The sequence below is a fragment of the Salvelinus fontinalis genome, chromosome 32 (assembly GCF_029448725.1).
Source record: "Salvelinus fontinalis isolate EN_2023a chromosome 32, ASM2944872v1, whole genome shotgun sequence".
NCBI lineage: Eukaryota > Metazoa > Chordata > Actinopteri > Salmoniformes > Salmonidae > Salvelinus > Salvelinus fontinalis.
Window position 1 is genome coordinate 37,130,524 of NC_074696.1, and position 22,722 is coordinate 37,153,245.

Genomic DNA, 22,722 nt, shown 5'->3' on the forward strand with positions numbered 1-22,722 from the left:
TGTTTTTGGAATGAGACGGTCGACGATACTTTTGGTCATATAGTGTATGGGTGTCTGTTGCTCTCTGACAGATATGAGAACAGGCCGGCACACATGTTCTTCACCGACTGCTGTCCTCTAGTGATCCATGTCATGGTAAGAAGTTCAACTGTTGAAAACAATTGTCACTAATAAGTGAAAGCTTCTCATCCCTGTATCGAATCATTCCATGGACCCATTTTCTTGATCAAAACAGACAAAGTCAGTGTTAAAGAGCTCTCTCTCTCTTTATTTGTAGGTGGACAGTTCAAAGTATTTTTTCTTAGAAAAGAAACAGAACACAAGAAACAACCACTCAATTGTAGGGGGGGGAAGAACATGACTAAGAGAACAAAAACAAAACTAGAACCTCAGTGTTAGAAACATGCTCCACACTTTCTAAATTAAGTCTTTTTTAAAGTCTTTAAATCTTGCCTGTTTTCCTTAGAGCTGTACACATTTTTGCTTGAGTAGTTGTCGTCATTATTACCAATATAACTTTCTCCATTGCCTTCAAGTAAATGCAATAAGGATTCCAGGATTCCATTCAAATCCCCGGGAAATAAATAACTGATCACACACGTACAAAATCTAAATTCTCAAACGATTATATATATATATAAAAAAAATGCTGGATTCTTAACTAAATCACAAAAATCTGCTTAGTACCTCCGTATCTCATGAAGCACATACACCGCTTCTGTTAAACGCACTATGAGCAAGGAAATGGTCACTAGTCTTCTTCCCAAACCAGATTTAGCTAAATTGAATAAAACATTGAGCTGCCAAAAAGTTAAAAAGCCAAGTAGTTAAAAGAAAGTGAGGTTCTGTGCTGTAAAGCACTGGTATGGCAACGGTATGGGAATCACATCTGGGGTAAAAGGAAGGCATGTCAGCAGCCCACTGAACCTTACTAAGACAAAATCTATCAAACCCCCCCCCCCCAGACAAAGTGAAATGAAAAGGTGAAGTCTCTTAATCTAGTCATTGTGCACTACCCATGCAAGTTAAAATGTCTTGCAAGAGAGATGTGACCATTTCAGTAGTCTGTAGACTTCACTAGACAAATCCTACACGTATCCAATTGACGGAACAAAACAAGGGAAGAATCTGTTTGCGTGTGGGTAAATGGTGAGTGGAGACATGTCCTCACAATTTATTTGCAGGTTGGTCACAAGAAGATAGAAACACGTCATTTACAGAGTGAAATTTTTTTTGGGGGAAAAAGTAAGTTAAACCAAAACGTCTCATTAAACGTGTACAACGGACACCCCTCTCAAGCAGTAGAAGTACATGCGTATGTTGCGGTCTTGATGCTCTTCAGTTTCTTCATGTGTGCAGTTTATACATTTATACTGAGCCAAGGTGCTTTACAATGCACAATGATTTAAACAACCTGCATCAACAAGATGAACTAAGCAGGACTGCGTTTACTGTGCGAGGCCGTGCCCAACACATTCTCTCTCTCTCACACACACACACAATTTGCCCTCTATACAGAAAGACTAAAGCCAGCCTGTCCACAACTTTACTTTCTCCCCACATTTGAGGATTCCTTAAAATTCTTCTTTATAAAAGAAAAATAGATATTTATATATTTGTACACAGTATATACACAGTGTGGCGAGAAAGACATAGCACAAGATGATCCCAGAGTTCTGGACCCATCCAGCCTTCTCGCTTTCTAGAGCCTGTAGAGATCCTGCCGTCTTTCTAGAGCCTGTAGAGATCCTGCCGTCTTTCTAGAGCCTGTAGAGATCCTGCCGTCTTTCTAGAGCCTGTAGAGATCCTGCCGTCTTTCTAGAGCCTGTAGAGATCCTGCCGTCTTTCTAGAGCCTGTAGAGATCCTGCCGTCTTTCTAGAGCCTGTAGAGATCCTGCCGTCTTTCTAGAGCCTGTAGAGATCCTGCCATTTTGCTAGAGCCTGTAGAGATCCTGCCATCTTTCTAGAGCCTGTAGAGATCCTGCCGTGGGCTCTTTTTCCAATGAGACGATGGATCATCTCTCTGTCAACCCTCTAGGTTTCTAAAGCAATGAAACAACTCAATATTTCTCCATCCACTAGTTCTGTTGGGTTTGGCTTCTCTGAACACAGGGAAAGCTTTCTCTTAATTCCAGGTCAGTTCTGACTATAGTCTGATCCGCCTGCGGCTCTGTTAGCAGTTCTGCACTGTCCTATCCGGGGTTCGCGGGCTACAGGCCCGCCCCTCCGGAGCTTTCAGTCTGAGTCACTGGTGTCAGAGGAGGACGATGAGGAAGAGGAAGAAGAGTCTGAGCTGGAGCTGCTGGCGCTAAGGCGAGACGCCATGGCATGGGGCTCCACAGCACTGGGTTTCTCTGCTGAGCGATACACACAAGACAAAATACTTGTAATATAATGTTAAAGACAAACCACACATTTTCCAAAGACCTGAGCTGATCTCGTTCAGAACTTTTTCATGACATGCTATGTAGGTCGACAAGGCCATATGTCAGTGAAAATGTATTGAGCCAGTAATATTATACACTGCTCAAAAAAATAAAGGGAACACTTAAACAACACAATGTAACTCCAAGTCAATCACACTTCTGTGAAATCAAACTGTCCACTTAGGAAGCAACACTGATTGACAATAAATTTCACATGCTGTTGTGCAAATGGAATAGACAAAAGGTGGAAATTATAGGCAATTAGCAAGACACCCCCCAAAACAGGAGTGATTCTGCAGGTGGTGACCACAGACCACTTCTCAGTTCCTATGCTTCCTGGCTGATGTTTTGGTCACTTTTGAATGCTGGCGGTGCTCTCACTCTAGTGGTAGCATGAGACGGAGTCTACAACCCACACAAGTGGCTCAGGTAGTGCAGTTCATCCAGGATGGCACATCAATGCGAACTGTGGCAAAAAGGTTTGCTGTGTCTGTCAGCGTAGTGTCCAGAGCATGCAGGCGCTACCAGGAGACAGGCCAGTACATCAGGAGACGTGGAGGAGGCCGTAGGAGGGCAACAACCCAGCAGCAGGAACGCTACCTCCGCCTTTGTGCAAGGAGGTGCACTGCCAGAGCCCTGCAAAATGACCTCCAGCAGGCCACAAATGTGCATGTGTCTGCTCAAACGGTCAGAAACAGACTCCATGAGGGTGGTATGAGGGCCCGACGTCCACAGGTGGGGGTTGTGCCTACAGCCCAACACCGTGCAGGACGTTTGGCATTTGCCAGAGAACACCAAGACTGGCAAATTCGCCACTGGTGCCCTGTGCTCTTCACAGATGAAAGCAGGTTCACACTGAGCACATGAGCACATGTGACAGACGTGACAGAGTCTGGAGACGCCGTGGAGAACGTTCTGCTGCCTGCAACATCCTCCAGCATGACCGGTTTGGCGATGGGTCAGTCATGGTGTGGGGTGGCATTTCTTTGTGGGGCCGCACAGCCCTCCATGTGCTCGCCAGAGGTAGCCTGACTGCCATTAGGTACCGAGATGAGATCCTCAGACCCCTTGTGAGACCATATGCTGACATATGCACATTTGTGGCCTGCTGAAGGTCATTTTGCAGGGCTCTGGCAGTGCACCTCCTTGCACAAAGGCGGAGGTAGCGGTCCTGCTGCTGGGTTGTTGCCCTCGTACAACCTCCTCCACGTCTCCTGGTAGCGCCTGCATGCTCTGGACACTACGCTGACAGACACAGCAAACCTTTTTGCCACAGTTCGCATTGATGTGCCATCCTGGATGATCTGCACTACCTGAGCCACTTGTGTGGGTTGTAGACTCCGTCTCATGCTACCACTAGAGTGAGAGCACTGCCAGCATTCAAAAGTGACCAAAACATCAGCCAGGAAGCATAGGAACTGAGAAGTGGTCTGTGTTCACCACCTGCAGAATCACTCCTGTTTTGGGGGGTGTCTTGCTAATTGCCTATAATTTCCACCTTTTGTCTATTCCATTTGCACAACAGCATGTGAAATTTATTGTCAATCAGTGTTGCTTCCTAAGTGGACAGTTTGATTTCACAGAAGTGTGATTGACTTGGAGTTACATTGTGTTGTTTAAGTGTTCCCTTTATTTTTTTGAGCAGTGTATTATATTTAAATACATTTTGGCTTGTAGTTTCACATCTCTATGCATGCTCTGAAATTAGTTGTCATGTCTGCCGTGTCTACTCTGTGGGCAGTGATCCAGATTTATTCTGACTCACCTTTGGTTTTCTGAGGCTTCTTGCCAGAGTTGAGCTGCCCGCTGACGTCCAGCAACCTCTGCTCCAATTCCAACTGCTTCTCCAGAGCCAGCTCCTCCCGGGACTTCCCTGCTCCACCTTTCTTCCCTGCTAACAGAGAGGATACCAGGAGGTTAGATGATGCAATGTCTGCATTCACCAACCAATCCAAATAAACCGGAGACTAAGTCACTATAATGCTACCCAGTGGAATCTTGGGAACAGGGGAAATCTTTCTGACATTTGACCAAAATTGGGACAGAAAACGCTATGGTTGCGCCCATCCAGGAACACATAACAGCAACCAGAGAAGATTTGAAACCAGATCTGGCGCTGCATAGGAAAGCTCTCTCACCATAGGGTTTGCGAGGCTTCTTGCGGAGGCAGGTCATAACGTAGCGTTCCAGCTCGCGCAGCGTGGACGGCTTGAGCGTCTCAAAGTCTATCTCGATCTCCTCTGGGTCAGTGTCGCGCAGCGATGGCTCGCGCGCCTGGATGATGTGAACCACGCGGCCCAGCTTCTCCCCGGGCAGCTTGTTGATATCCAGGCTGAGCTGGCGCTTCTCGTCGTAGCTCATGGGCGACACCTCGTCCTCCTCCTCTGAGTCGTAGTGGGGGAGCATGGCGGCGGCGCTCATCTGGTGCATGCTGAGCATCACTGCCTGCGACTTCTTGGAGGACCTGCGGGTGAGAGTGTGATTTAATGATTCAATCCTGAAGGTGCACATTTTGTTTTTGTCAGAAATACATTGGGGGAACTTTTATAGCATGGAGACAATAAATCATATCATGACAGAGAGATGTTGAAACGCTGCTAGCAGAGAGCACTCACTTGCTCTTGTTGCTCTTCTTCCCAGTGCCCCTCTTGCCCTGTGTGGAGCCCCCTTTGCTGCTCTTGGTCTTGGGTGTCTTTGGTGTCTTCGACGTCTTGGTGACCTTGGGCGTTTTGGGCGGCCGGATGGGTATATCCTCTTCGACTGGCACCCGACTTCCCCGATGCTTCTCGGGCTTCTTCTTCTTCTTCTTGTCCTTCTTCTCTTTCTTCCTCTTAGGCTTAACGATGGGGCCCTGGGAGAGTGCTGCCAATTGCTCATGAACTGCTTTCAGCTGATGGGACCGTGGAGAGGACATGGTCAGTGACTGTTGTGGCAACCACTTCCAGCTCAGGTATACAGAAATACTTTTGCAAAATTTGTATTTATTTTTATATATATACTGTATATAAAAATACAAATCCTACACTTGCCTTTTCCTACTAGCACTGACTTTGCTGATAGCTACTGTATTGAAGAAAAATGTACTCACTATGACTGAGATATGGTTGTCTCTACCTTAAGATGAATACGCTAACTTTAAGTCGCTCTGGATAAGAGCGTCCGCTAAATGACTAAAATGCTATGTATTGTAGTGAGGATGCAGTGTGAATGTCGATGTGTGTCTGGTGTTGCGGTGGACGCAAGGCCGGGTCAGTCTACCTGTGTACACACCTGTTCCTGCAGCTCGGCCAGGCGGTGTGCTCGCTCCTCCTCGCTGTCCGAGCTGGGGCTGCTGTCGCTGTCGCTCTCACTGCTGGGGTCGCTCTCAGACGAGGACGAGGAGGAAGATGAAGAAGATGAGGAGCGTCCACCCATGGAAGCGGGAGGTGCCGCAGGCTCGTCGGGCATCTTGGCAAAGCAGAACTCAAAGACGTCCTGGAGAGAGGGAGGACTATATCAGACCAGCGCACTCATGTCCATTCAGCTGTAAGAAACTACTGTTCAAAGGCATAAAAACTCAGCCAGGAAAAGACATCTCTCCATGCGTAAAATGTGTTGACCCGTACCTGTAGTTTGCGTGCCATGGTTACCACGTCATGGTCTGGAGGGTTGTACTTATAGCAGTTAGAATACATTATCCTGACGTCACCGGCAAACTGCTGGGCGTCCCGGTATTCTCGACTGTCCATTTTCCTCTGCAGGGGGAGAGTGGAGGAAGTTAACGTCACATAATTACTGACAGTCTACCTTTATGGTGCTTGATGAAGCTGTGATCTACAGCCCTACCTAGAGTCCATAAGGATTACAAAACAGGCTGTGTGGTAGGGCATGTACCTTGATGGTGCTGAGGTCCATGGGCTGCTTGATGATGTCGTGGTAGTCGTGTAGGCCCAGCATGGAGGCGTCCACTGGTTTGTAGAAGGGCCAGGCGTACGCCGCGTGTTTCTTGGACAGCAGCTCTTTGAGAATCCCGTTGCAGTACCGGAGCTGCTGGCCCAGTTTGCCGCGTCGCACCGGCTGGAGCTGCACCGAGTCCGGCAGGTCTTTCTTCGGGGGCTTGATAGGGCGCCCGCTGACTCCCCGCCTCCCTGCAGCTGCTTTGGCGCCCGCCATGCCTCTGCCGCGGCCCATACCAATACCCATCCCCATGCCGAGGCCCAGGCCTTGGCCTACCCCCAGCGAGGTGAGTGTCAATGGGGAGTCGGGTCCACCGACCATGCCCATGCCAATCCCGCCAACACCCATGGTGATGGGCATGGGCATGGCCATGGTGGTGGGGGTGGTGGTGTCTGCTTTCCGCTTCACTCCCTTTTTCTGTTGGAGACAGAGACACAGGGGCTCTTGTCATTGACCGAACAGCCTGCCATTTCAGATAATGGGCCAAGAAACAAAATTGTAAATGACAATGTCAGATGATGTCACCAACTGCTGCCCTAACATTGTTGCAAACACTTTGATCAGTAGGTACTTTCATTTACAGTAGCACTATCAGCGGCAAGGCCATAAGGTAAAGTTGTACAACATTAGTGTAGTTTAAGGGTAAGTGAACACTGCACAGACAGTAGTTGACAGTATTTGTGTATCGACTGCTGCCCTTACCTTGGCTGTGGGCTGTGTGGGGGGTAAGCCTAGCATAGCAGGAGTACTGTGGAGGGTGGGAGGTAAGCTCTTGGCCTGGAGCGTCTGTGGGGGGGTGGAGAGCAGCGACTCCGGGGTGTCCGGCGTGGGGGGAGAGTACGCGGACTGGGACACTGCCGGGACCTGGTGAGCAGTGGTCACTCCTCCTGGTACTGAGGCAAATGAAGAAAAAGTATTACGCGTGGGAGATTATACGTATTCATGTGGTCCTGTGTGGCTCCATTGGTAGAGCATGGCGTTTGCAACGCCAAGGGTTGTGGGTTCGATTCCCACTGGGGTCCACCCATAAGAAATATGTATGCATCACTAAGTCAATTTGGAAAAAAGGGTCTGCTAAATGGCATATATATATATTCACATCATCTGAGTCAATATGAAAACAGAACGCATTTCCCCAAAATAATCATGCAAAAAGTACCCCCCCCTCCCCAAATGATCACACTCAAAAACATTCATTAACCGTACACAAACAGAATCACACAACCCCCCTCATGCTCACCTGCGGCTCTGCGTCCTTTGCCTGGCTTGCCCGGTTTACCCCGTGGGGGAGGAGGGGGCAGTTCTACCTCCTCCTGGGGCATCTGGGCAACCTTCTGAAGGAAAGCTTTCTCCAGGGACTGGGCCATCAGAACAATATCATCTGTTGGCTGGGAGTCACCATTGAAAAGCTTTACTCGGCTGGAGAACACATGTAACTTCTCTAAATAAGATCAGCCTCATTTCTATCAGACAGTTTAGAAGATTGGGTTTATTAGTGATATATCTCTGACAGCTTCCAGGGCTGTAAAATATAAATAGATCATAGGACAGTGAGCTTTGGAACTCAAATGGAGTTTCAACTCCCTCTAGTGTCCAGCCAGTAACCTCAGTTGGTCAAAGCCCTATTTCTGACTGAAAATGTTGCGGTTACAGCATGTCTCTCACACACACACACACACCTTGTTGTAGATGTAGCAGTTGGTGAACATGGTGTTGAAGTCCTGCATGCACTCGCTGGCGCTGCGGTAGTAGTTGTTCTCCAGGCGCCTCTTGATGGTCCCCATGTCCATGGGCTGTTTGATAATCTTGTGATAGTCCTGAGGCAGAGAGGAGCAGGTTGACTTAATGCTGCTCTACTAATAACAAGTACACTGAGCTCTACAATTCAGTACTGTATTGCCTGCAAGCTTGAAACAAAAAAAAGCTTTTATAAAACTTTCCAACCTAAAAGAAGAATATTCTAGTTAGTTCTGAAAACGGACATCCTAATATGCAAACAAGATAACACTATTTGAATATCTATAAATAGCCACTGTTGTAGGTCTTCTTTTACAATGTGACTGGGCTCTCTGGTAGTGGCTTGCAGGGACACTCACAGGCAGGCTGAGCTTGGAGGCGTCCACAGGCTCATGGAAGGGCCATGCGAAGTGGTGCCTCCACAGGGACTTCATCATGGCTCTCTGGAGGAACTGCAGCTGGTTGGTGGCACGGCCCTGCCGGTTCATGTCGTGCACTAGGGGCCGTGGTGACCCAGAGGGGGGAGCTTGCCCGTGGGGGAGCAACGGCGGGCCCTCGAATCCCTCAAACAGCAGTGACGGTTTCCGGATGCGCTTGCCGGGGCCCGGAGGGCCCTGCTCCATCGCCATGACGCCCTGCAGGCCTACGTCAACCCCGCCCAGGGAGCTGTTGACGGACAGGGAGGAGGGAATAAGCATAGAGCAGTGGGGCATAGAGAAGAATGGGGAGGCTGAGAAAGGAGAGGGTATTGGATGTGACACAGCAGTCTTCGTAGCGCTAGCCTTCTACTTAGCTAGCCCTCTCTAAACGTCTTAAAATGAGGACAGGTTAACAAAATTGAGTCATGCGCCCTCACCATTATTCGGTTTCAATTGAGCTTTGAGTTACGAGTCACAACTGCCTCATCAGCATTGTCAGAAACTAGAGGATTAGCCTCACAACCCGTATCGTAACAGGCTGTAGAAAATGTGATCTATACAGCAAGCTGACACTGGAATCTGGGTGTGGTTTCAGGAGTTCTTGGGCAGTTGGCCTCAGGCAGGCATTTGTGAGGTTCACTTTATGAGTTGCCAAAAAGCTTATGCAATAAACCAAGACAAGGAACCCAATGACTGATGAATCATTTGTGCTGGCCGTGGTTTAGTGCCCCTGGCTGATAATATCTGTGGGCTGAAGTGGTCTCAACGGAAACACAGATCTGTTAAAGCTGTGATACACAGCAACAGTGATACTCATACCGAACATAAAGTAACATACAAGCAGCTTGTTAATTGAAACGGTGGACTCAAATTAATGCATTGACCATTGTGTACTGGTGATATGATCCCATAGTCCTGCCATTATACACCCAGAGGCTTTGAGGGGAGCAATGCTATAGAAAAAAGGAAAAGACATTTGCATGAGTTTAACTGCCCATTGCGCCATGGCAACGAAGCTAACAAGTCTGTTCCATTGGATGGTAGGCTGGTATAACCATGGTAACTAGGCACTACCTCCCCACCAACACCTACAATAGAGTCAAAGTAGAAGTCTAAGTCGGCAGTCAATTGTGGTGTGTGCATTTAGCATTGTGAGCAAAATACAATATGCATGTGTTGAAAGAAATCTTAAATCAAGGGGCTCAAGAGTGCAGTGATTTCTTCAATCAGCTCACAAGTGGCCTTAACACTGTTCAAGTGCCCTATGAGCAGAATGATTTACATACGCTATACCTCTGAATGAAGGGCAAAGTTTATATACACTAGTAAAACAGTGCCAAAATGTTTTGATTTGTATTCCATGCCTTGTGAGCATTAACTGTGTGTACATAGTTGACCAACTATTTAAAAGTGCAGTTTGTTGGCAATTAGAAGCCACTTATTGACAAATACTCTTTGGCGCTTTCTTCATAATGTTACCAATAATGAACAACTTCCCCTATGCGGACACAAGCTAAGAAACATGGAAAAGTTCAGTGCCTCAACTGGGTGCCATGTCTTGTGCTTACACCAGATGATAGGGAACAGGGTCTTCAGTAGGACAGAAGAACAGGGGTTCAATATTTATTGCCAATACCCAATACTCAAATAAGATTAACCAACCAATTTTGGTTTGTTTGGCTAATCCAATTCTCTAATCTCTATATGGATGCTTAGTCACTTTACCCTGCCTTCATGTGCATCATTACCTCAAGTACATCTGCACATTGAGCTAGTACTGATACTCCCTGTATAGTGACCTTCTTGTGTAGTTTATAATAAGTTTATAACTTATTTTTTTCATAAACTCAATCGTTGGGAAAGGTCTGCAAGTGAGCTGTACACCAGTAGCATTCGGCACATGTGACAAATCTATTTTATGCTTAAGTGAATATCAAAAGAGCAAACCATTCCATACTGTAGGCTGTCTGTGTCCCTTCATTCAGGACTAGATCAGTTGGGCTGCGTCTTCCTCATAAGTGAACACCAGAGACTATTTGAGCAGAATTTAAGATTCACCTGTGCTTACCTCAACAGGAACCGAAACAAATCAGTAACACTACTGCTGCACAGTGTCCATTACTTAACCAATGTGGAAGTGTTTGCAAGTAATCCTGTCGTGATCGTTCCGTTACCAATTCTACAAAATGAAGACTTTCAGAGTTTCTTGATGACAGGTAGACAGGTAAACTCCAAGTCATAGATAACCCCTCCCTTATATACAGTTTAATATCAGCTGTTATTCAATGATACAAGTTGGAAAACACATTTGACATTTGATGTACTTTATTATAAAAGTTTTTTATATATACTCAAAACACTTACGTCACTGACACTTGTCAGCAACAAAAAACTTATCAAGTTATAATTGTACATGTGAAGCACTATCTTTAAAAAATAAATGTGGGGAAAGACCACCATTGAGCACGTTGCACTGGGCTAGTTCACTATTATGTGAGCAGTAATATATCACTGGCAGATTACAAACGATGTCCAGTACTGTAGAAACATGTTTGTCAACATATAACTCACATATTTGAATGGTGACATAAAAAGTACAACAAATTATTTAAATTGCAGGTTAGGTGAGTGGAAAGGTAAGTGGACTGTGAGGCCATTGCAAGCAACTGATGGGTAACTATTTCCGTCCATTTAGACACGTGACTTGCACACGCTGTTAAAAATACCATTGCATGGGCCTGGCATTAGGCCGAAATTATAGAATTACTAAATGATCAGCACTATCCGTAACCGAAATGCAGCCATGAAATGTAACGTTTACTAAACATTTCACATGTCCACAAAACAAAATTGGACTAGCCGGCTTGCTAGTTAACTAGCTATAGTTCCCCATCCAAATACAAGAGAGCGAGGCTCTCCAAATAGCTCCAACAGTTAAGGTTAGTTAGCTACCTAACGAGCTTACATTGTCTAACCAGCTTAACTAGTTAAATAAAGGTTAAATAAAATTTAAAAAATAGTCTACCAAGCCACCACAATCACTAGCTAACGTTCGATCTACTCAAAACATCGGATGATTCAATAGCTAGCTAACGTTAGCCAGTACTGTTATGCGATTAGCAAAACGTCGGCTTTACTCGACGGCTAGTAACGTAGCTAAGGAAAACATTCGCGATTATGCTACAGTAAATCCATGCCAATTTGTAAACTTGAGTTAGCGGAAACTAGCTACTTGTTCGGTAGCTACCAAGCAGACTTCTTCGCAAGTAACGGCCGTCTGTCGTATCCGTAGCTAACTAACTGACACAGCAAGCTTATCCCCATGGTAGCTAACTTCAGCTAGCGAGGTACCCAAAGCAGACTCCCTGGCAAGCAATAGCCGTCTGCAACTAGCGTAGCTAGTAGTAGTATCTAGCTGACACGGCAAGCTTAACCCCATAGTCGCCAGCAATAATTACCAGTCACAACGTGAAACTAGTTCACTTCTTACTGGGCTAGGCAAAACTACAGCAAGGACTAGTTAGCCGAGACGCTGGGAAGATGGCGTCGGTGCAGTAAAATGTAAACGACAGTCGTCCCAATTAAGTCGTATTTTGCAGGTTGACGACGAGTGGTCATATCCTGACAAATGTCCAATATATTATTTTTCATTGCAAAAAATATATAAACGCTCTACGCCGGCTTAACAGTCTTGGGATGTACAGCCAGTGTACATGTCGGTAATAAAAAAACATCGGTTTATGAGTTAATACTTTTCTTAATGCAACAATATCCTGTCAGGTCGCAAACTTAAAGTCAATTGTTCCGATCGGTACCTGTCATGGGGCGGGTTTATGGCCGTCTCCATCAGGATGGATCCGGATTCTGTTTAAATACCAATATTCAAGTTCCTGCTTCGCCCGTCCTTTCCTCCAGCCCCCACAGCATTAGACTGACCACTGCTTCAGCGAAATGGCAACTCATGTCTACGCCCGATACTTTATAGACCAACCATTCATCCTATTGGATACGGTAACTTAAGACTACGCCCCGTATTTTCTATTCGCAGTTGAATACGTCCGCCAGAGTTAGCACAGCCCCCCAAATAACTTTGTTTTTCTATTATGCTTTTCATCCAACCTATTCGCATATTGTTATTGTCAATCAAACAAAATTCGCGTTATTACTGACTAGACCTCCCATCACACAAAAAGTATATATTTTTATACTGTTTGTTTTACGTAGCTACTCTTTTACGAAATGCGACATCCCAAAACCCGCCCTTTCACTCATCAAATTACATTACGTCAACGTGGGCAAAGCAACGATAATGATTGGTCGCTGAATCTCTAGCGCGAACTTCCAGAGTAAACAGAAAGCAAGCCATTGGTTAGCGAGTCCGGTCACGCGTATCTATCAGATGCCAAACGTAGGCCGAGCGCTCAACGACACAAGTATTTCTCTCCGAGTAGCCGCATTTTAGTCCTTCCGCGCCATCTTGAAGTGCGAAGAGTGTACACGAGCTTTACTGTCTGCATACAAATTATTAGCCTATGAGATGGTGTCACAAAATGTACAAGAAATACCACTCCCTGCATTGAAACAAAGGCGATCATAACGCCTAGTTTCAAACTACTCGTATACCAAGTAAGATCCACGTGCTGTCTGACCTAGCTACATTTAACCAAGATTACTTAATTTACAGACAACTGAAAAAGGCTATCATTATCCCAGGCCTAATATTTCAGAACTTAACCAATACATACCATACTATTAGTGGCTCAACACCTGATGGATAAAATACCATAACGCGCACTAAAGCTGTTTTTTTTAAATGGCTTACGGAGGATAAGGCAAACTTCCACCCTAAACCAAAGTGGTAAAGGAAAATGCCCTCCATTGAATGACACAGCATTTCACAACTCTTGATGAAATGGTTATGAAAGTAGATAAGTTTCGGATAAATCACTTTCATAAGAATTACTATGAAGCACTTCAAGCACAAAGGTTGCATCGGTTTTAAGAATTTTAGAGCCATGTTGCTCTGCTTCAATAACACCCATGTAGGCCGCAACTACGATTTGAACACTTCAACTAAATCGTAATTTATAAGCCTTTACAATCTTCCAACATGAGCTGCCCAGAGAAAACCCAAATTAGCTGGCTAGCTATCTACATTCAGACAAACTAAATCCCAAAACAGTTCCTATCATATGCCGACAAAATACTCATTCTACCAAGCCCACGTGCAACAAACTACAATGAATCAGCAAAATGCCAACCTTCGACAACAAAATAAAATAAACTCGTAAAAGTAGTTAAGAGCTGTACAAAATGGTTCCCTAATGTTAATACCCATCCCCCACACCAAGGTTACACGTTCTCTCCAATGTCACTGAACTAAATTCTCACGATTTTCAATATATACAGACAAACATTATACATTTAAAAGCCTCTAAATACAATAACCTTGAATTAAAACATGAATTCATGTTCTTAATCTTGAGCAAATATGAATAAAAAAAACATTTTGCAAATCGATTCCCAGGGTTACATAAAAATGAACTACTAAAAATCTCGATTTGTAAATCCATTACGCAGAGTAAAACTTTCCTTCAAAATTCTCCTTGTCCTCCAACACGATCGTTTTTTTTTCAACACATTTTCCTCCAACATGTCCGACTTCTTCCTCATTCAATGAAGTGGGGGGAAGGGAAGTCATGTGATAAATAAGCTAATGGCGCACTGTTTGCCAAAAAGTTGGAGGCTACACACTGCTCCAGGAAAAAATATATTGATGTATCCGGAAATTGTCATCTTGCCGTAACAAATGATATAACTTCTCCACATGTTGCTGTATTAAAGTTAATTAGACCGTATTGCCCATAACTTTGCGAAATCCAGAACAAAGAGCATACTTTCGGGTATCACAGCTTTGCACAGATTGGACAAACCTAAACCACGTGGTGCGGCTTGGATTTACAGAAATATGGATTGAAATGTTTCCTTGACACAACTGCAGTAATCCATGCAAGCAAACAATATCAATTTCCAGTCTCAACGCGACCCTTATATTTGTTAGAACCGCAGATATTCTCTTGACAAAGTTCATATTTCGGTTGCAAGCATTGTGGCTTCCACTGCGACAGCAAACTGCGCATGCGTTAGATATGGGTGAGCCTATTTGGGATATTGCCTCTATACAGAGTAGACTCTATTCTAAATTAATTTTCCCATTTGGAGAAGGCAGAGATGTTTCATTAGGAGCCGGGGATGGTATCTGATCCTAGGTTTGTGTTCACTCAGGCAACTTCTACCTTGAGCTGTTACTGAATAAAGATTATTATCAGAAGATGAGTATTTGTGACGTATTGAAATTGTCAAATAAAATGTTTCAAAGAAAGAAGATTCAAGTAACTGTAGGCTAAACGTTATATGATTGTGGGGAAATGATTGTGATTGTGGGTAGTTGTTTAAGACACAAGTGCAACGACCATATATGCAGAATTCATTTAGTCTCCAAACTACAAAGACATATAATGTTACATTGTTATCTTGCCGCAACCTCAAATGTCTATAGCATGACAGGTCAATAGGCCTATGAACCACAAACTGAGATATCTAGGGGATAACTTGAGTTGGCCATTGTGGTGTGATCTAATCAGGCTTCCAACAGAGAACAGAGTGTCCTTTGTGCTTTCTCAGGACTTGACAAATAGGCCTCGCTGCTGAAGTTGCATGCTCACACCCCACCCTCAGTTCACAGAGCTCACTCAGAGGAAGACGTCTCTGAGTCACCAAAGCATTCGGCGCATGAGCCGTGTCACATGATGATTTGGCCAGCAGAGAAGTGGTTGCTAGGGAAGCTCTCTCCACCGCGACGCGTCATTTCTTTCACTGGCGAGCCATCCTTGGCAACAGCCCCACTTGACAACTGGCGACGCAAGCAGAGTAGTGTGGAAATACAATATGAGCGTTCATGACTATGGAAACTTATTTTCCTCCTTTGCGTTTGTTGAGCGAGACCCTCTCTCCCTCCTTTCACATTCTATGAATACCATGAACAATTACTGTTATGGCTTAAATGTTGTGACTTCATTTGGAATACCTAATAAAACTTTGGATAGGCTTTCTACGTGTATTCATTTGGTCCCTCAGGCACCTTGCATTAACTGACTGTTTGTGGCTGTGTATAAAACAAAAGCTGCATTGCTCTAAGGGGTGCTTAAACTTTTGGGCTTGGTGGGACAAAATATAATCTGAGTGGTGGGCCCTGGGCTGAACAAATAGTTATGATGTATTTAGCTTATTAGGGGCTTTAAACAATAGCTTTTTAGTAAGCAATCATAAAATCACACTTCAAACATGAATCAAATTGCAGCCATATAACTTCATACCTATAGCACATTCTGATTACCGGTATTAAAGATGCATTAAAAAAAACATTCATACAGATCATAAGGATAATAACTTGAATATTTTTTTAATTACTTGAATATTGGAAAGGTGTAACAATTTCTATTTACAGTAGTAAGTATCTGAAATGCATTAGAAAGGTATTGGAAAGTTCAGTAAAACATCAGGGAAGCTCATCAGGCAAATGGTGCATGGGTGCACCTCAGCCACGCTCAAGGTCCTAAATCATATCAAATCAAATTTTATTTGTCACATACACATGGTTAGCAGATGTTAATGCGAGAGTAGCGAAATGCTTGTGCTTCTAGTTCCAACAATGCAGTAATAACCAACGAGTAATCTAACCAAACAATTCCACAACTACTACCTTATACACACAAGTGTAAAGGGATAAAGAATATGTACATAAAGATATATGAATGAGTGATGGTACAGAACGGCATATGCAAGATGCAGTAGATGGTATAGTGTACAGTCTATACATATGAGATGGGTAATGTACGGTATGTAAACATAAAGTAGCATAGTTTAAAGTGGCTAGTGATACATGTATTACATAAAGATGGCAAGATGCAGTGGATGACATACAGTACAGTATATACATAGGAGATGAGTAATGTAGGGTATGTAAACATTATATTAAGTGGCATTGTTTAAAGTGGCTAGTGATACATTTTTACATAATTTCCATCAATTCCCATTATTAAAGTGGCTGGAGTTGAGCCAGTATGTTGGCAGCGGCCACCAAATGTTAGTGGTGGCTGTTTAACAGTCTGATGGCCTTGAGATAGAAGCTGTTTTTCAGTCTCTCGGTCCCTGCTTTGATGCACCTGTACTGACCTCGCCTTCTGGATGATAGCGGGGTGAACAGGCAGTGGCATGGGTGGTTGTTGTCCTTGATGATCTTTATGGCCTTCCTGTGACATCGGGTGGTGTAGGTGTCCTGGAGGGCAGGTAGTTTGCCCCCGGTGATGCGTTGTGCAGACCTCACTACCCTCTGGAGAGCCTTACGGTTGTGGGCGGAGCAGTTGCCGTACCAGGCGGTGATACAGCCCGACAGGATGCTCTCGATTGTGCATCTGTAGAAGTTTGTGAGTGCTTTTGGTGACAAGCCGAATTTCTTCAGCCTCCTGAGGTTGAATAGGCGCTGCTGCGCCTTCTTCACAACGCTGTCTGTGTGGGTGGACCAATTCAGTTTGTCCGTGATGTGTACACCGAGGAACTTAAAACTTTCCACCTTCTCCACTACTGCTACTCCACTACTTTCCACTACTGCCCCGTCGATGTGGATAGGGGGGTGCTCCCTCTGCAGTTTCCTGAAGTCCACAATCATCTCCTTTGTTTTGTTGACATTGAGTGTGAGGTTATTTTCCTGACACCACACTCCGAGGGCCCTCACCTCCTCCCTGTAGGCCGTCTCGTCGTTGTTGGTAATCAAGCCTACCACTGTAGTGTCGTCCGCAAACTTGATGATTGAGTTGGAGGCGTGCATGGCCACGCAGTCGTGGGTGAACAGGGAGTACAGGAGAGGGCTCAGAACGCACCCTTGTGGTTCCCCAGTGTTGTGGATCAGCGGGGTGGAGATGTTGTTACCTACCCTCACCACCTGGGGGCGGCCCGTCAGGAAGTCCAGGACCCAGTTGCACAGGGCGGGGTCGAGACCCAGGGTCTCGAGCTTGATGACGAGTTTGGAGGGTACTATAGTGTTAAATGCTGAGCTGTAGTCGATGAACAGCATTCTCACATAGGTATTCCTCTTGTCCAGATGGGTTAGGGCAGTGTGCAGTGTGGTTGCGATTGCGTCGTCTGTGGACCTATTGGGTCGGTAAGCAAATTGGAGTGGGTCTAGGGTGTCAGGTAGGGTGGAGGTGATATGGTCCTTGACTAGTCTCTCAAAGCACTTCATGATGACGGAAGTGAGTGCTACGGGGCGGTAGTCGTTTAGCTCAGTTACCTTAGCTTTCTTGGGAACAGGAACAATGGTGGCCCTCTTGAAGCATGTGGGAACAGCAGACTGGGATAAGGATTGATTGAATATGTCCTTAAACACACCAGCCAGCTGGTCTGCGCATGCTCTGAGGACGCGGCTGGGAATGCCGTCTGGGCCTGCAGCCTTGCGAGGGTTAACACGTTTAAATGTTTTACTCACCTCGGCTGCAGTGAAGGAGAGCCCGCAGGTTTTGGTAGCGGGCCTTGTCAGTGGGACTGTATTGTCCTCAAAGCGAGGAAAAAAGTTATTTAGTCTGTCTGGGAGCAAGACATCCTGGTCCGCGACGGGGCTGGTTTTCTTTTTGTAATCTGTGATTGACTGTAGACCCTGCCACATACCACTTGTGTCTGAGCTGTTGAATTGCGACTCTACTTTGTCTCTATACTGGGACTTAGCTTGTTTGATTGCCTTGCGGAGGGAATAGCTACTCTGTTTGTATTCGGTGATGTTTCCGGTCACCTTGCCCTGGTTAAAAGCAGTTGTTTGCGCTTTCAGTTTCACACGAATGCTGCCATCAATCCACGGTTTCTGGTTTGGGAATGTTTTAATCGTTGCTGTGGGTACGACATCGCCAATGCACTTTCTAATGAACTCGCTCACCGAATCAGCATATGCGTCAATGTTGTTGTTGGACGCAATGCGGAACATATCCCAATCCACGTAATCGAAGCAGTCTTGAAGTGTGGAATCAGATTGGTCGGACCAGCGTTGAACAGACCTGTGCGCGGGAGCTTGCTGTTTTAGTTTCTGTTTGTAGGCTGGAAGCAACAAAATGGAGTCGTGGTCAGCTTTTCCAAAAGGAGCCCGGGGGAGGGCCTTATATGTGCCGCGGAAGTTAGTATAACAATGATCCAAGGTTTTACCAGCCCTGGTAGCACAATCGATATGCTGATAGAATTTAGGGAGTTTTGTTTTCAGATTAGCCTTGTTAAAATCCCCAGCTACGATGAATGCAGCCTCAGGGTGTGTGATTTCCAGTTTACAAAGAGTCAGATAAAGTTTGTTCAGGGCCATGGATGTGTCTGCTTGGGGGGGAATATATACGGCTGTGATTATAATCGAAGAGAATTCCCTTGGTAGATTATGCGGTCGACATTTGATTGTGAGGAATTCTAAATCTGGTGAGCAGAAAGACTTGAGTTCCTGTACGTTGTTATGATCACAACACGTCTCGTTGATCATAAGGCATACACCCCCACCCCTCTTCTTACCAGAAAGATGTTTGTTTCTGTCGGCGCGATGCGTGAAGAAACCAGCTGGCTGCACCGACTCCGTTAGCGTCTCTCGAGTGAGCCATGTTTCCGTGAAGCAGAGAACGTTACAATCCCTGATGTCTCTCTGGAATGTTACCCATGCTCGGATTTCATCAACCTTATTGTCAAGAGACTGGACATTGGCGAGTAGTATGCTAGGGAGTGGAGCGCGATGTGCCTGTCTCCGAAGCCTGACCAGGAGACCGCCTCGTTTGCCCCTTTTTCGGCGTCGTTGTTTAGGGTCACCGGCTGGGATCAGATCCATTGTATTGGGTGGAAGGCAAAACACCAGATCCGCTTCGGGAGAGTCATATTCCTGGTTGTAACGATGGTGATTTGACGTTGCTCTTATATTCAGTAGTTCCTCCCGACTGTATGTAATGAAACCTAAGATTACCTGGGGTACCAATGTAAGGAATAACACATAAAATAACAAAATACTGCATAGTTTCCTAGGAACGCGAAGCGAGGCGGCCATCTCGGTCGGCGCAGGAAGTACTCTTAAACGATATCTTAACCGCCATCGATAAGAAACAATACTGTGCAGCCGTATTCATTGACCTGGCCACCTCTAGAAACAGAGTCTGTTTCTGACCGTTTGAGCAGACACATGCACATTTGTGGCCTGCTGGAGGTCATTTTGCAGGGCTCTGGCAGTGCTCCTCCTTGCACAAAGGTGGAGGTAGCGGTCCTGCTGCTGGGTTGTTGCCTCCTCCACGTCTCCTGATGTACTGGCCTGTCTCCTGGTAGCGCCTCCATGCTCTGGACACTACGCTGACAGACACAGCAAACCTTCTTGCCACAGCTCGCATTGATGTGCCATCCTGGATGAGCTGCACTACCTGAGTCACTTGTGTGGGTTGTAGACTCCGTCTTATGCTACCACTAGAGTGAGAGCACCGCCAGCATTCAAAAGTGACCTTAACATCAGCCAGGAAGCATAGGAACTGAGAAGTAGTCTGTGGTCACCACCTGCAGAATCACTCCTTTATTGGGGGTGTCTTGCTAATTGCCTATAATTTCCACCTTTTGTCTATTCCATTTGCACAACAGCATGTGAAATTTATTGTCAATCAGTGTTGCTTCCTAAGTGGACAGTTTGATTTCACAGAAGTGTGATTGACTTGGAGTTACATTGTGTTGTTTAAGTGTTCCCTTTATTTTTTTGAGCAGTGTATGTAAAATGTATACTCCCAAAGAGAACCATCTGTTTTGCAGCATACTGCATGTCTCAGACACACAGGTATACAAAACAAATGTAAGATACCAGGTAATGTAGAAAAGCACCAATGTTTTATTTGACTGGTTTCACGTGTACATCTTATTTTCGAGTGTAGCTTAAATTTTCATTCAGGGATAGTTCAAGTTTGCTCAGATCACTTGTGTGTTTGAATCAGTGAGGTCTGGTCAATAACTGATTTCTTGGGAGGGGGCTCGACTGGTGGTTCTCAGGGTTGTTCTCATTCTTTTATCCCCCATTTGCAAGCTGAAGGCAGAAAGATAGTGCTTCAGCCTGATGGCCTACAAACAGGGCGGGAGGTGTGAATGGATGGTGTGCCATCCCATTGTGTCACCTTCCCTGTTTTTCCGCTCCATAGAATGGAATGAAAACAACAAGGGAGGTGCCTAGAAATGCACTGGTAAACAACTCTTCACAAGTCTCATATCATTCAATCATTGGGATTAAATCCTTCCTGTTTGGCCCTGTCCGGGGGTTTCTTCGGATGGGGCCACAGTGTCTCCTGACCGCTCCTGTCTCAGCCTCCAGTATTTATGCTGCAGTAGTTTATGTGTCGGGGGGCTGGGGTCAGTTGGTTATACCTGGAGTACTTCTCCTGTCTTATCCAGTGTCCTGTGTGAATTTAAGTATGCTCTCTCTAATTCTCTCGTTCTCTCTTTCTCTCTGAGAACCTGAGCCCTAGGACCATACGTCAGGACTACCGGGCATGCTGACACCTTGCTGTCCCCAGTCCGCCCGGCCTTGCTGCTATTCCAGTTTCAACTGTTTCTGCCTGCGGTTACGAAACCCCTACCTGTCCCAGACCTGCTGTTTTCAACTCTTAATAATCGGCTATGAAAAGCCAACTGAGATTTATTCCTGATTATTATTTGACCATGCTTGTCATTTATGAACATTTTGAAAATCTTGGCTCTCTCTAATTTTCTCCTTCTCTCTTTCTCTCGGAGGACCTGAGCCCTAGGACCATACGTCGGGACTACCGGCCGTGGTGACTCCTTGCTGCCCCCAGTCCGCCTGGCCTTGCTGCTTTTCCAGTTTCAACTCTTCTGCCTGCGGTTATGGAACCCCTACCTGTCCCAGACCTGCTGTTTTCAACTCTTAATGATCGGCTATGAAAAGCCAACTGAGATTTATTCCTGATTATTATTTGACCATGCTTGTCATTTATGAACATTCTGAAAATCTTGGCTCTCTCTAATTTTCTCCTTCTCTCTTTCTTTCTCTCGGAGGACCTGGGCCCTAGGACCATGCGTCAGGACTGCCGCCCGTGGTGACTCCTTGCTGTCCCCAGTCCGCCTGGCCTTGCTGCTATTCCAGTTTCAGCTGTTCTGCCTGCGGTTATGGAACCGCCACCTGGCCACCCCTCATAGCCTGGTTCCTCTCTAGGTTTCTTCCTAGGTTTTGGCCTTTCTAGGGAGTTTTTCCTAGCCACCGTGCTTCTACACCTGCATTCTAGCTGTTTGGGGTTTTAGGCTGGGTTTCTGTACAGCACTTCGAGATATTATCTGATGTACGAAGGGCTATATAAAATAAAATTGATTGATTGATTAAAGCTTTTCTACAGGAATAGTAGAGTGGCGTTTTCATTGTGGATGTGCAGAATGAGTCAAAGTAAGGCTGAAGACTTTTCAGATGTTTAAAAAAAAAACTATACCTATCAAACTGCTGTGTTTATATACTTCACAAAAGATAAGGTCTTTGTCCTGTTTTGTTGACTGTTGTGAATCAACCAAAAATCCAGTTCCACTCTTGAGGTACCACTTCAGAGGGGAAGACACACTGAGATAGTGTTGATTCTGAACATCTTTCATTGTTGATTTGACCAGTACTTGCCAGACAGAGCAACCTGGACTCAGAGCTAGACGTAACATAGTACATGTAAATCCGTGACAGTGTAAAATGTTAAATTTCGTATTGGTATGTATTAATTTTTGGATGTCCGTTATCCATTCGTAACGTTAGCTAGGCTACAGGTTAGGGTTAAGATTAAGGTTCAGGGAAGAGTTAGCTAACATGCTAAGCAGTTACAAAGTAGCAAGTAGTTGCAAAATTGCTAATTAGTTAAAATGGTAAAGTTTTCCGTGATGAGATTCAAACATGCAACCTTTGGGTTGTTAGATGTTTGCGTTATGTGACCGACAGCCTTGATTCGGTCTAATGTAGCAACATTTGAATTTTTTTTTTTTTTTTTTTACATTGGATAAAAGCACAGACAGAGCTACAAAATGGTATATCATACACTGCAGTTGAGGAAAAATGGGAAATTAATTCTGCTTTGAAAGTTGATAAACTTGTAACCCCACTTTTGAGAAAATGGCCCTTGAAT

At 45.2% G+C, this 22,722-nt stretch overlaps 1 protein-coding gene across 6 annotated transcripts; it reads right to left on the reverse strand.

Annotated features, from left to right (window-relative positions):
* Nucleotides 1–247: 247 nt before the first annotated feature.
* Nucleotides 248–14,654, reverse strand: brd2a (bromodomain containing 2a). 6 transcript variants are annotated; one of them, XM_055894412.1, is made up of 12 exons: nucleotides 12,334–14,654; nucleotides 8,459–8,765; nucleotides 8,042–8,179; nucleotides 7,603–7,750; nucleotides 7,065–7,255; nucleotides 6,300–6,779; nucleotides 6,032–6,160; nucleotides 5,697–5,900; nucleotides 5,042–5,316; nucleotides 4,565–4,890; nucleotides 4,192–4,317; nucleotides 248–2,354 (listed from the first exon to the last, which is right to left on the reverse strand). In XM_055894412.1, the coding sequence occupies exons 1-12, from the start codon at nucleotides 12,363–12,365 to the stop codon at nucleotides 2,236–2,238; spliced, it is 2,475 nt and encodes an 824-aa protein (XP_055750387.1). In that variant the 5' UTR covers nucleotides 12,366–14,654; the 3' UTR covers nucleotides 248–2,235. The 6 variants fall into 6 exon arrangements, with proteins under 6 accessions (XP_055750387.1, XP_055750388.1, XP_055750386.1 ...); XM_055894413.1 differs by having other exon boundaries at nucleotides 248–2,357; XM_055894411.1 differs by having other exon boundaries at nucleotides 248–2,357; nucleotides 4,192–4,320.
* Nucleotides 14,655–22,722: the final 8,068 nt, after the last annotated feature.

Bases quoted from the DNA above. Each gene is read 5' to 3' on its own strand.
- brd2a (XM_055894408.1), bottom strand. From the start codon at position 12,365: ATGGAGACGGCCATAAACCCGCCCCATGACAG. The intron at 7,256-7,602 runs GTGAGCATGAGG...CATTTGCCTCAG, and splicing joins CAAAGGACGCAGAGCCGCAG to TACCAGGAGGAGTGACCACT. The intron at 5,901-6,031 runs GTACGGGTCAAC...CCCTCTCTCCAG, and splicing joins CCATGGCACGCAAACTACAG to GACGTCTTTGAGTTCTGCTT.